Source organism: Molothrus ater, chromosome Z (assembly GCF_012460135.2).
Source record: "Molothrus ater isolate BHLD 08-10-18 breed brown headed cowbird chromosome Z, BPBGC_Mater_1.1, whole genome shotgun sequence".
Taxonomy (NCBI): domain Eukaryota; kingdom Metazoa; phylum Chordata; class Aves; order Passeriformes; family Icteridae; genus Molothrus; species Molothrus ater.
Window position 1 is genome coordinate 44277827 of NC_050511.2, and position 14325 is coordinate 44292151.

The 14325-nt window shown below is 42.9% G+C and overlaps 2 protein-coding genes across 6 annotated transcripts in view; both read left to right on the forward strand.

Annotated features, from left to right (window-relative positions):
• Positions 1-258: 258 nt before the first annotated feature.
• LOC129047014 (uncharacterized) lies at positions 259-3399 on the forward strand. Its single transcript, XM_054517824.1, has 2 exons — positions 259-330; positions 2816-3399. The coding sequence occupies exon 2, from the start codon at positions 2890-2892 to the stop codon at positions 3049-3051; it is 162 nt and encodes a 53-aa protein (XP_054373799.1). The 5' UTR covers positions 259-330; positions 2816-2889; the 3' UTR covers positions 3052-3399.
• Positions 2939-14325, forward strand: part of NRG1 (neuregulin 1) — a 101111-nt gene continuing 89724 nt past the window's right edge. For 3 of the 5 annotated variants that reach the window (XM_036402769.2, XM_036402770.2, XM_036402771.2), the window contains exon 1: positions 3440-4130. In XM_036402769.2, the coding sequence (XP_036258662.1) occupies positions 3503-4130 (628 nt within the window). In that variant the 5' untranslated portion in view covers positions 3440-3502. Of the gene's footprint in view, positions 3010-3439; positions 4131-14325 lie in introns of those variants that run through there. The other 2 variants (XM_054517823.1, XM_036402772.2) reach the window with 2 other exon arrangements.

The window sequence follows — 14325 nt, forward strand, 5'->3', positions numbered from 1 at the left end:
CAGCCTGGCCGGGAGCCAGGGACCGCGGGCACGCTGCGGCCGCGGAGCCGGCGGGGGTGTGCGGGTGTGCGGGTCTGCCTGCCTGCCTGCCTGCCTGCCTGCCTGCCTGCCGGGAGGTGCTGCTGCGGGCGGGCTTGGCCTGCCGGTGGAGGAGAAAAAGGCGGGGAGAGATGCTCTCCAGCCTCAGTTTAGCCAGCCGGGCTGGGGCAGGAGCCTTTGGAAGAGCCCATTCCCGGTCCGTGCGAGCTGACGGCTCCTGGCGGCAGCAGGGTGTGGAAGGGGGCGATGCCCCCGCGTGCAGAGGACCCCCTGAATGCGTCCCCCCTGCAGGTAGCCCGCCATCCCTCTGTCCAGCTGTGCAATGTTTTGTGTGTTCGGTTTAACTTCGTGGCAACCCTTATACGGAATATGCAAGGTCTCCACGTTCGTTTCTGTTCAGCCCCGCACCAGGAAGATGTGAGCAAAGCAGGAACATGATTTAAAGGAGGGCAGATAAGTGTAGATAGGATGGAGGGTCACAAAGATTACTGGAGATTGAACGCAGGCAGTTTGCCAGGAAGACCAGTGCAGGAAATATGTGGACAGGACTGGGGATTAAACACAGACTCGGAGAAGTGTCAGCAGGGAAAATTATCTTACTGGAAATAGGAAGGTTGAAAAATTAGACATGGATAAAGAAGGAAGGGAATTTTAAAAAATTTCTGCCAGGCACTCAGATGCTGTAGTATCTCATCTGTGCAATGAATAGAATATTCCCAGCTGGTTGTCAACTTGCACTCCACTTTGAAGAGTGATGCTGTAGCTTCACACTTGAGGAACAACTTGGGTGTGTGAAAGTGTGTCTGGTTTTCCCAGATTTATCAGTTGATCGAATGAAAGGTGCATCCTTTCTCTTGAAACCGTGCTTACTTGTAGCCACAGACCACTGCACCTGTCACGGCAGTGCTACTTTTTGTTACCCTTTCTACAGAGGTTGTGTTGTCAGTGCTGTTTGAAATAGGTTTTGAGATGCTCTAGAGAGACTGCACTGATGCAGGATATTACCAGCAAAAGGGAACATGTGCTTTGTAATAAGAGAAGCCATGTATGTAAATATGCAGTGCAAGCTGTTCGTTCTGTCTGAGGCTGCTGATCACATCATTAACCTAAGGACCAGACACTTCAGTGGTAATGTAGGCTAGATTGTAAGATGATTTATCTTTTTACATTCCTTCAGAGTGTTATCACTAGCTGTACTTTAAGGTAAATGCTCCAAGCACTTGATTGTAGTAGCATTGTGATTACTTCAGTGGGCTACAGCCACCTCACAGGAAGCTTTGTGATCAGACATCCATCAATTAGTCCTTGACATGACGGTCCGTAAAAACACTATGGGATTCATTCAGATTTTGATAAATCTTTTCCATGTGAATGTTACTAATGTTCCCATGGAAGGACGGGTGAGATGGGAGTAGAGTTGGAGGCAGAAAGAGAACATGGATAGAATCAGATGCCTCTTTTGACACTACCAAAAATAGATAACTACAAAGGAATTTACCTTTCATGTGCCTAAACAAGACACCAACAAAAATTAGTTCAGAGCAATTTTTAGCACTTGATTCTTTGTCTCCTTATGCATCCTGCAGCCATTCATACTATGGAGAAAGGGGGATTCTCACCAGCAAAACTTCAATGCAAATCTTTCATTAAGTTCAAGGACCTGGAAATTGTATTATAAGTGCCTTGCCTTTCATACACATCTTTATTGTTGCACAGGTGTATTTTTCTGTAAGAGACAAAAGAGACTGGAAATCGATCTGATTCTAGTCTTACTTTCATTATGTTAACTGGACTGTTGATTTACCCCTGTATTATACTGCATTGGTGGCAATGGTAGTGCTACATATTAGTGACAGTGAGAAATGGCAGCCAAATTTAACGAAGTGTAAGCCTTTAATTAATAATAATGATAAATAATAAAAGAGTTTATTTTTTTAATTTTTTTTTTTAGTCTAAGGTGAGTGAGGATCTATTCTGGCAATATGTGAGCTCTTGAAAAGTGCATTCAGGAACTGATTTTAGTGTGAAGTCTGGGGCTTTTTGTGTTTGGAGAAGGGTCTGGAAAGGAGGTTGGAAAATGGAATTTTAAAAAAAGCAAACCTCTTTGCAATAGCTTGAATGAAATTTATCAGAGATGGGAATGGCTTGGGGTTTTTTATTTCCTCTGCTTGATCTAAGATACATTCCAGCCTTATTCCTAGGAAATAAAACTTACTCAGGAGCTTGGAAAGAAAAGCTGTCTCTAGGTGTTAGGCAGGGAGAAACTGCTTCTGGAAAGAGGTCTTCCCCCTGGGAGAGATCGAATATCAGCCTAAGCAAGCCCAGTCCAACCCAAAGAGCTCCAACCGACACCCAGTCCTTGCTGGAGGACTTTGCCATGGATGGCCGCTGCTGCCTCTGACCACGCTTTGCCTGGAGAGAGGGAGTGGGTGGGTGAGCAACTCCTGTCCGCTCCCTCCCTTTGATTTGATGGCCTTTATTCCTCCTAATTGGATAAAATAGGAAGTCACTGACAGTCCTGCGTTGCTGAGTGTACTGATTTCACTCAGAGCAGCCCTGCAGAGTGCGGGGGGTGGGGTAGGGGAGGAAGGAGCGAGTCTGTACATCAGGGAAACAGGCTGCGAGGGGGCTGGGGGAGCGGGGCGGGCGGCGGGGGGAACGGAGGAAAGTGAATGAGCGCTCAAGGAGGACAAAGAGGGAGGGGAGATAAAGGGAGTTACCACCGTCTTGGCATCGCTCTTGCTTTCAAACCTCTCTGTAATGATATTGTTTGCAGTGATGCTCAGACAGCGAGCACCTGCTGCTCTGTAATGATTCAGCCTCTTTCAGCCGCCGCTGTAACACGACAGGATGCTGCTTCTACTGTCACTTCTGCCGTTGCCGCTGTTGTTAGAGATTTTGCTTTTGCTCCTTCTACCGCATGACAATTGTTTTCCTCGTCTGAGCAGATACCAGCCTCAGATGCTCAAGGTGAGAGTCTTGCCTTTCGCTCTGGGCTACTGGTTTACTTAATCTGGTCAGTTTGTTCAGTGTTTGTGGTTTTCTTTATCTCATGAACCCTCCTTATCCCTATTTTGTTTTGTTGTGCTTGCTTTTGGGGGAATGTTTCTTCCCCCTGCAGAAGAGCTGGAATTGCTTGAGAGGCATTTAAGGAATTATAAAAGTGTCTAGCAAACAGGAGCTCAGTAATTGCAAAGCTATTCTCAGTTCAGAGAAGCAGAGACAGTGACAGAGGGCTTGGGGGCACAGGGACTGGGGGGGATCTAATTTTTCCTGTGCATTACTCCTCTCTCAGTTTGGATGATGTTGCTGAGCTTCGACCTTTTATTGACTCCCACTCTGTGATTTTTGCGGAGCACTGTGACTATTACTACCATCTCTTTTTGTCTGTGTCTCACAGTAATGGACTGTGATAGAGTTAAGGCCTTTTGGAGGTGAGCTGTTTGAGAGCTGATGCTTAAACATGTCTGAAGTAGCTGCCGACACTTTCCCCAGCCCCTCAGCTCAGCTGAGCCCTGATGCGTCCCTCAACGGGCTCCCGGATGAGGAGAACATGCCGGGGACCCAAAGAGAGGACAGGAGGGTCCAGGGGATAGCAGGCCTTGCCGCAACCTGCTGTGTGTGCCTGGAGGCAGAGCGACTGAAGGGCTGCCTCAACTCTGAAAAGATCTGCATCGCCCCTATCTTGGCTTGCCTGCTTAGCCTTTGCCTCTGCATTGCTGGTCTCAAGTGGGTCTTTGTGGACAAGATTTTTGAGTATGACTCTCCTACCCACCTTGACCCTGGGAGGATAGGACAAGACCCAAAGAGTGCTGTGGATCCTACAGCTCTGTCTGCCTGGGTGCCTTCGGAGGTGTATGCCTCACCCTTCCTCGTACCTAGCCCCAAGAGCGAGGCTGAAGTGACAGTGCACAGTGACAGCTCACTTGTACCCTCCAAACCGTTCCTCCAGCCTTCTCTATATAACCGCATCCTAGATGTTGGGTTGTTGTCCTCTGCCGCACCTTCGCTGTCACCACCCGCCCTGGAGCCTACCACAGCATCTCAGGCACAAGCAACAGAAACCAATCTCCAAACTACTCCAAAACTTTGTAAGTAAAAGCTATGTGTTTCTTTGGGTTTTTTTTACCTTTCACATTAAAAAAAAAAAAAAAAAAAAAAAAAGAGGCGCTTAACTGTTCTGTGACTGTCTACAAGGAGGGCCTGTGATTGACTTGTGAAGCTTAAGCATGTTAAGAAAGGTATAGCATGGGTTGCCTTCTGAGAACAGCATCTAGAATCCTCAGAACTTAATTCTGAGGTGGGCAGGACTTCATCTGGGATGTCTGTAAAGGGCTAGTACCACCTTTTTCTCTCCATCCGCTTGCAGGGAAGTACACGACTTCTTCAAGGGTTTATCTGATAGCTATTCCACATAGTGTATTTTCCTTATAAATTGGCTTTGTCTCGTGTGCTGGATCTTCCATGTGTGTTCTTTGCCTTGCCTGCAGAGCATTTCTGATACATCCTTCCTGAAGTCTGTGGCTGCCAAATATCCCTATCATCCTCATGAAACTCTCAGAACAGTGAGAAAAAGCAACAGCAGATTTGAAGCAGTTAGAAACTGGGAACTATTAATTTAGCATCTAGCTTATGATTTTTCCCTTTCTCTTAAGAGCAAAGCATACATTTCTCTGTGTCTTCCCCTATCTCTAGGAGCTGCTTCTTGTTTAACTTGTTTCTCATATATTGCCTTACTCCCTTTTGTGGGGCATTTCAGGAAAGCATTCTTGCCGATGTGAGAAGAGTCAATTTCTAAATTAATCTTTGCTCATCAAAAAAACAAACAAAAAAAGGTATCTATATTATTTTCTTAGTAATCATAAAGCATCAAAATACTGCATTGCTGAAGTGTCATTTCTTTGACATTCATGATTTTAACCCACCAAATTCAAATCAAACCAAGCCAGCAATTCCTGAGCTGTGTAAAGCTGTGTAACTCTAGTAATAAAGAAGACAGCACACTCTTCTGCTGAGAGCACAGGGCTGGGGCTCCCTGTGGAAAGCTGCAGTGATCAGAGTGAAAAATTGCATTCCTCACAAATTTCCTTGCAGGACCCCATGTCATTTATTCTCCCTCATGCCTTCCCTGTAATGCCGCAGGCTGGCACATTGAAGATGGCACATTCTGGACCTCACCCTGGGGCTCTGAAGTCACCAGAAGTTCACTTCTAAGTTTAGCCCGACTGGGACTGAACTTAGTATAGATATGTGGTGTTTAGATTAAATCTAACATTTTAGGCCAACCCCCTTGCCAGTGAAAATGAGCATAATTACAGTGATTTCAGAGGAGGTGCTTTCAGCTTAGAGTCAATCTTGAACAGCAGTCCCAGAATGAGTGAAAGAAAGTTCTGAGTATTCCTGTAGAAACCCTGCTGCCTCTTGCTTAGATAATGGGTGGCAGCCATCCTTCAGATCAAAAGTAATTTGTCAGATGAAAACAGTCTAATAGAGAAATACTGCTGTACCATTAAATGACAGGGGGCTTTGCCTGTGGTATTACTTGAATTAACCACCTTTGCAATTAAATAGAACTATACTAAGTGAGCTTTCTTTTAAATGTTGCTGATGCATAAAATCTTTTTTGTAGTGCAAACATTCTGACATTAAATATATGACTTTTTAACACATTTTGCTTCATAAAGTGACCAGACACCACTATTCAGTCATAATTGCCTCAAGAATCCCACTTAATTTCTATGTATGTGGCAAACCTTTTTCAAAAACATGCTAACTTCATCTCTGAAGTAAAGGAAAGGGCAGAGGGGCTCAGAAAAGATTCTTTGGAGTTGTCACTGACAAACAGCCATTATCTGCATTCAGAGCTGCTTACATCTGGGAAATAAATTGTGGTCCAGAAGTTTGGTGATTAGGTTGAGAGGGTTTTTTTTTATTTTTATTTGGGGGTTTTGTGTGTGTAGGAGTTTTTGGGGTTTGAGGTTTTTTTTAAGGCATTGTGGAGTTCCATAGCTACAGACTGAAAGGAGAGGGACAACTGGTAGCAGATCAAGTTTGGTTTGCTCTAGGGGAGAATGTTGCATAGACAGAATTTATTCTAACTGTGGTACATAATTCTGACTGTGGCAAGCATCTCTGATTATCTGCAAAGAAAAATCAGAAAATCTAGCTGGAAAAATACACGGCAGAAGGTCTGCCTAAGAATTCCAAGAGGCATGAAAAGAACTTTTTTGGATGGCTCTTAAAGCACTGTCTTGGGGTTTTTGAAACAGCTGCATTTCAAACACATCATTGTGTTTTATGTAGAGCAAGATTTGTTGAAGAGGTTGACAGATTGCATCAGTGCTAACTTTTTTTTAATGCCTTTGACAGCTATAAAATTTTCAGTGACATGGCTTGAAAAGTAGCATCTGCAAATTGGATTGTCCCTTCTTTTGCCTTTCAGTGTCCTTTTTTTCTTTTCAGGCAGAGTGAGGTAATATGTTCCCAGAAAGTCCTTTATATGCTGAATTTTTTTTCCAGTGCAGAAATAAAAAAAAAAAAAGCACATTTCATCTTCTGTGCTTGATGTACTGTTTCTGAACCTATCCTCTCCATGAGTTTCCAAATCTTTTTCTCTTCTCCTCTCTTTTCTGTCTTACTCAGCATATTCCCCTTAAAGCTGTATCCTTCAAGGTCATAGTCTGCAGAGGGCTAATTGATTCTTCTTTCTCCTGGAGCCTGGAAGAGAAAGCAGAAGAGAGACAATCCTGATAATTGTGTCTGGTGTATTAGATTCAAGACTGGTCTTGTTCCTTTGGTTATTCTTTGCCCTTTATCAACAGAAAAATATTTCTTTCCATTTATCTTACCTTTTGTATTTTAATATAATTTTTTCTTTGCTGAAAGAGAAAGGAAAGATGAATGTTTTAAAGCATTCCCATATTTAGGGAGATTGTCAATCTTAGCATAATTACACCAGAGAAGATATTATTACAAGCAGGATATAATAATACACCCTAACCTACAATCTCCCTCCCTCTGAGAAGACATGAAGATTGTAAAAATGCTAACTCAGTTCAGGAGCTAAATTTCACTTCTTCTAACACTATCACCTTCAAACACAATTCCAGCCTTTATCCAGGCTGGTTAGAGATTCAGTTCTGTAGTACTGAAAAAAATGTGTTTCTGTAACAATAGCTTTTATATATATCTGCAAACCAACCATTCCGCTCTTTAAAGATCTTCCAACAGCCTCCTCTTTCCATTTAAGTCCACACAAAACTCCCAGAAAGGCCTGTGCAGAGCTTCCTTTCTGGGGTGACAGCTCTGCCAAAAACAGTGCAGCACTCCTGTGCTTTGGTTCTGCCCCCCAGCAGAGGCACTGTAGGCCCTGGCAGGCCAAGCAGGCCTTGGCTTTGGGACCACAACTCTTATAGCTTGGTCAGGTGCCACAGGGCAAACAAGAGACAGGGCAGGAGACAGACCACAGCATGAGTTTTCTGGAGTGGGTTTCCCTGAGAGCAGAGCTTGAGGACCATCAGAGAGCAGGGCCCAGAGGATGCACATGCCTGGTGGCACATCCATGCAGCCCCTGCACCCATTTCACTTCTGGCTTCCCTGGCCAGCTCAGGTACCATGCGCTGATGTGCCAGCTACACACATGCCATGCTGGTGGCCAGCAGACAATCAACAGGTGTGTCTTCATCTCCTTACAGCAGTGGACCTGCGCATGTCCCTTGGGAGGCAGGCAGTATTCCTTCTTTTCTCACTTTTGCTGGGCCTCGCCTACAGAATGTGGCAAAGTGGAAAAAGAGTTCTACATTACTGTCAAATACCTCTGACTACTCGAGGGACAGCTCTTTTCCAGTGTTTCTGATTTCTGCTTCCACTTCAGGTGTGCTGGGTCATTATTAGCAAAGGATGTTGCTTTCTCATCCTAAGTGGAAAAACGTTAAAAGATTGCTTCTGAAGCCTGGTAGTGGCTGTTTACCTGGGAAGTAGTCTCAGCTCGCCTTCTAATTTGACAAACAAGCTCCCTAATTATGGCAATGCTTTAAAGCATTCACCTTTCCTTTCTCTTTCAGCAAGGGAAAAATAATATTAACATACAAGAGGTAAGTCAAAGGAAAGGAATATTTCTGTATTGATAAAGGCATAGTGTAATAAAAGAAGCGAGACTAGTCTTAAGTTGAGGCACAGTCGCTAAATTTCTTGTGTCCTTTTAGAGCTAGAGATGGGGAAAATTGAATAAAAATTGTACTGTACTTTGTATCATACCGTAAATATTCCTTACATTTTTTCCCTGCCTCTTTCACTTCCACTCATTCTTTCTCAGCTCTGCATTTGATGTCATTTCTCCTATTCACAGTAATTTGGGAAGGTCTGTACTTTAGCTTGATAGCAGGCTAGAGGGAGCCTCTCCCTCCACTTAGAAATGCTGCAGCCCTCTAACTTCAATTTAAGGACAGAGGGTTTGTTCACAGAATCTTCATGCAATGTTTGTTCTTATTCTTGAAAGACTAAATCTGACCACCCATGCTCTATATTTCAAATCCCCATCACAACACCATAGGATTGAGTCCATGCCTGGCGATCTCTGAACGTGTCAAGGTCTGGGATGTCTCAGAGAGCTGCAGGGGGCTGTACTCAGGGGAGGGGAGAGGACATGATACAGCGCAGGCTCTACTTTAGCCTTTTCTGTGCTCACTGTTGCTCTGCAGGGCAGTGCCACGGGAGAGATTGTTTTTTCCTAAAACTTGAAGATGCAGGAACTTAGAGCACATGCTGGTCCATTTCTGACACAGTACTGGATTTGATTAGCTTCAGATACTTGACTTAAGTGCCTGCATTAGGAAGCTAGCTAGCCTTCAGCTATATATCCAGCATAAAGGGAGGGACTTCCCCTAGACAATTCCCAGAGTGACTCTTTAACAGGAGTCACTCTCTTTCCCCATGGGTCTACAGGGAGACTACCCTTGCAGTTCAGTTTCTAAGTTAAATATCTACTACACAATATGAGGAGTAATTTTGAAAGCCATGACTTTTCTTTATGTGTCTTGTGGATTAACAACATCTTGTCACAGGGAATTTACAGTTAATCATGATTAAGATGCCAGACAAGTTTTGAGCCTAACTCAGGAGCGTAGTAAAGGGATGCTGATCTCAGTAGGCCCAGGAGACACAACCAGGCCTCCATTAACAAGCAGCAATAAAGCAAGTGCCACTGTACTGAGCCAGCCAGTCTGTATTGCTCTGCTGTTCTAAAGGTCATGATGGCTCCTAGAGGTATATACTTGTGACAGGAGCACTCATGGGGACTGATGGGGTGAGATGCATAAGATGGAGCAATTTTTAGGGAGTTCAGGTCCATTAAGCCTTGCAAAGCAATAATTGAGACTTCCCCTCCCCAGTCCAGTTAGCTCACACTGTCTTTAAAATGTCCTTAGCAAGCACAGTTTGCTCAGACAAATTTATTGTTTTGTTTCTTTCAGTATCTCTACCACCCCCCTTTTTAGCTTTCATTGATTGCATGGAAACAGTTCTTCTGTTTAACATGCAGCAAACTATACGGATTGGTCTTGTGTTTCTTTCTCATGGACAAGCACCCCAAATTCATGGCTTTTAAATTTTCCTCATGGGTGTGGTTTTCCTTTCATGAACCACTCATTGTTCACAGAACATGGTGGAGGAAAAGCAGCATTTCTTGGGGTGTTTTCTTCTTAATAACAGTCTGAATTTCTCAGTACAAAACAGTAGTCTGCATTTGTATTTGTTTTTTAAAGCTTCATTTTGCTTTGAAACTTCCCTGAGAGTAAGTAATGTATGTGTTCTGCATGGAGCCTTTTGCATGTTCTCCCTCCTCATTTATATACAGATGGATATGTGAGTATAGAGAATACAGTAAATATGCAAAGTATATGGCCATTATTTCTTTATTTTAAAATGACATCTGCAACTGTTCTGCATCAAAAGTTCTAAGGAAAATAGATTAATAATTTATGTAATTACAAAATTCAGGATTGGATTTTCACTGCAGAGGACTAAAATTATCCTCTTTCTATATCTGTTGTATTTTTTACACTGTTTGATTTCCTGTTAATGCACTGCAAATAAAGCACACAGCAGCCTTCCTCAGATTTGCTGTGCCTAACTTCTGGTTACAGAGAAACCTTGGGGAACTTTCTCTGCATCAGATGAGAAAGCACAATTTGGCTTGCTGGAGGCTAAGTAGCAGGTTAATTGTGGTGCAGAGCTGGGATGATATAAATGAGCCTTTTCATCATTTGCAGTCTTGCTAATGGAAGTGCAATAGATTTGCTGCAGAAATCCAACTCAGAATCAATAGCAATGCAATGAGGCAGCTGGTTCAGGGGGAGCACATGTGATGCCAATCTGCTGCAGACAGTACCTGGGCAGAGATTGCGCTGTCTCTTTCAGGAAAGGGGAGACAGACCAAAAAAATGCCATAGCAGGTGATAAAAGAATTTTGAAAAGAAAAGGACTGTTTCACCTTGGATGGGCTGGAATTAGGAGAAAGGGCTTTTTCTGACTAAGGGAAGAGATTTGTTTTCTTTGAGGGATTCAGATCTGTTTGGACTCAAAGCTGGGTTATTGTTACACATTACTAAGTTCGGCGGCAACAAAAATCTTGGCGCTTCAGGTCATGTTCAAGTCACATAAAATTAAGGACTGAATCATGGTGTGTACTTTGGAGCTGGATAGATGGGTTTAGAGTATCTTCTGCCAAAGGCTTCTGCCTTCTTGTTCCCCAGGCAGACCACAAAGAGGAGCAGGCCCTGTCCTTTGTGGACGGTTTTATATTAGGCACACTGGCTATCTTTACAGTTTATACTGAAAGGCAGCCACTTTCCTGGAGAGTGAGCACTGTGAATCTCATCTTGATCCTTCACTTTAAAACATTTTGTGAAGTACCAGACACAGTGGGAGGTACACATGAAACTCAGGAGCTGGAGCATGACCACTGTTTGGCATTTAGGGAGCAGCAAGGGAGAAATGCATTATTTTGAGGTAATATGAACTCTGCTTATTTACACCCTGACCTGTCTCATCTTTCTCCCCCATTCACATTAAAGTCTTAGTCACTGAGACAAAAGAAAAGGTTTTAGCTGAGGGAGAATGTGCGGGAACAAATCCAGTGGGACATGGCTGGCCATCACTAAAGGCTTCCCTAAGGTAAACCAGAGGCAAGGTCTGTTCAGCTCTGGACAAGATCAGTAGTATTGCAGCATCCATCTGTTACATTTGGTCCTGTACTGTTTAGCTACAAAAGCCTTATTTCAATGTATATCTTCTCACAAGAGTAAATTCAGCTTTTTCACATATGCTTTCCCTACCCCCTCCCCCACTTTTTTATATCTCTGCTTCATCCTGGAACTTGCTGCCGGTGCATTCTCATAACTCACACAGCTTTTTATTTTGGCAATGAATATTGTCTCAGTTTTTGAGATGAAAGGAAATCAATACTGGGTTGGTAGTCACATGGCACTGGGGGAAGTATATGAAGCTGTGATCTTAAGCATGATTTGTGACATTGTTCAGTATTTGTATGGAATTCCTGAAAGATGAATTTTTACAATTTTTAACAGTCAATTAATTCATGTGATTAGACAGATCAAAGTAGAAAAAAAGAGTATCAAGCTCATTCAAAAGCTTCTCTCATATTTAAAAAAATGAAATATCTCTGAGGTCATAAAAGATTACTTAAATCGTCTAAGGAGGTAAGTGGAAGCAAGTGTAAGGCTACTGGAACAGCTTCTTGAGAAGAGAAACTTGGGCTTTTCTCTATATTAAATTAATCTGGATAATTAATTTAGTATTTCAGCTAGAATTAAATGGCCTGAATTTTCACTGGTATAAAGATTCTCAGATCTGTAGCCCTGTAAGACCTGTAAGAGCACTGGAATGCACATGACACAGTGTCATCCCTACTAAGGGGTCTTCCAGTTTTGGTGTGAAACCTGAGGGCAAGACATTGTCTGCCTTTTCCCTTTTTCTAGCATCTTTTTTAGATAAAACCACCTACTTTGACTTTGAAAATACTTGTTTGTATTCTGGCCACTCGTTCATTTACACCTTTTACTCCTTCCTGCCATGTGTTCCCCACTCATGAAGATCCATATACACTGTAATCAGCTCAACATTAGTAAGCCTTTTTGACAGGGTAGGTAGGCTGAACTCTATGATTCTTCCCATGAAGGAAGTTGTTTTCAGTCCATGAATTATTTCATCACTCTTCACATTTTCTTATTTTTCAGATAAATAGAGACATAATTTTGATGGTACTTAGACATGGACTAGTGCAAAATCCCAGCAAAAGACAACAAAACCTGCTCATTGCCTTGATCACTGTTTAGAAGTACTCAAAATGTATAAAGTATCATCAGTGGCTTTTTAATATTTTAAGCAGTAAATCAGTAGTCCAGTCAGAGCAGAAGACCAATGACTCACACATGCAAGGACCCTCACCAACCTGCTTCTTTAATTCCCAGGGCTGCACACTGCTTCTCACTGGAATAATAATTCTAAGGGCCAGTCAAGGGAAGAAAAGACAAATATTGCCCAGCTGTAGCAATGCTGTGTGCATTTTAGGAGGAGTTTCAGCTCCCTCATTCCACATCTGATTCTGTCCTACTCCAAATCATGCCTTCAGCAAGTCTCTTTGGGTAAACAGGAGGCCAGCTCAATAATTTGAACTGTGTAGAGTTCCCCTGTACACTTGACTTCTGCTCATGCTTTCAAAGATTTCTCCCTCTATGCCCCACTGATACTTCTCCCACTGTTGGCTCAAGGACCATTTCATCACTTTTCCCTTCATTCAGCTTATTATTCATTACTTTGCCCTTCATTCAGTTTATTATCTCAAATTCTCCAACATTCAGTTCTTCCTTCCAAAAGTGGAAACTGTCCTAGTGCATGAATTAGTGGGATGGAGGATTTTGGTCCTTACTCCTGTCTTCCCAGCTTAAAGATACTTTGCCTATGAATTGTTTTTCCTTTCTGTCCTACAGTGGATATGCTGAATGGACTTATCCTGATAGGGTTTCATTATGCCTGAGCATCTTTTATAGTAACAAGACATGAGAATAATGGGGCATGATCATAGACCAAGAAAGTCACAACGGCTAATAATGTCAAGATATCTGGGATTTTTAAGACATTTTTATATTTTCAAAATAGGTTTTCTTGGGTTGTGGGTGGGTTCAGCAGGACAGTTAGCAGTGTGACAGTAAAAATTCCTTAGCAAGGGAAATAAAGTGTGTCAGGGTGAAAGGGACAAGAATAGGGGAATGGAAGAATGATCATTTATTTACTAGCCTGAGTTGATCAGGGAACCAACCACTGAATATGTTGTTATGGTTTTAGGAGTTAAGGAGTACAGGATCAAAAGCAAGACAAAAAGCTTCCTGCTGTGTTGGTGCAGGATCTTGGATGAGCTTGAGCTCATACTTAAAAGAGCAGAACGTAATTAAGTAGCCAGGAAAGGGCCAGGAAACTGCAAAGAATTGATTGTAGCTGTCAAGCACAGGAGACCAGGGAAGGTCTGATATTTTCTTCACTGGATAAAAGCAGGAAGAATCTGTTCTCCAGTGCCACAGGTATTTACAGCCTGCATGGAACTTGCAGCAGATCCCAAAGCAGCTTTTCCCCCTGCTGAGGATCTGAGCTAGGAATGCAATCATTCCCCTGTCCATCCTTCATTTCTAAGGGATCCTCTGTAGGGCAGATCATCCTGCCATCTGGCCATGCTGAGTGCACACTTTTTGTTGATGGAGAGATCCAAGGAGTTGCCCTGCTTTCTCCAGCCACCCCAATGGCTGGAGTTGCTCTGCTTCCGCTGCAGACACTGCAGAGTATCTCTCTGTTACTGAATTCCCTCCCATCACTTTGTTCAAAACCCCTCAGTGTGCTCCAGCCTTTGCCTCATGGAGGTTAGTCAACTTACCCTTATTTTTGGAAGTGTTGATTTAGTATAGTGTTAATAGATTTTGAATGTCATTACTGACAATATTTGCAAATTCCTCCAACTGCATAATTTTTAGGACATACAACTGTGAATGCATTCTCTTTGTGAGCAAAGAGAGGCTGTGTTTCTGGATGAAAAGGCCAATGAATGCATTAGGACACAGACTTTTGCTTCAAAATCAGTTAACAGAAAGGCACCTTAAAATTCTCCTTTTGGCTTATAAAATGGCATCTGGCCAGTAAAGCCATCAAAATGGGATTTGAACGTGTGAATGTTTAAGAATGCGGCTAACAACCTTTCTGTTGTTTGCTATCTCCAAGCAT

Coding starts and splice junctions, on each gene's coding strand:
- LOC129047014 (XM_054517824.1), top strand. CDS start 2,890: ATGCTGCTTCTACTGTCACTTCTGCCGTTGCCGCTGTTGTTAGAGATT.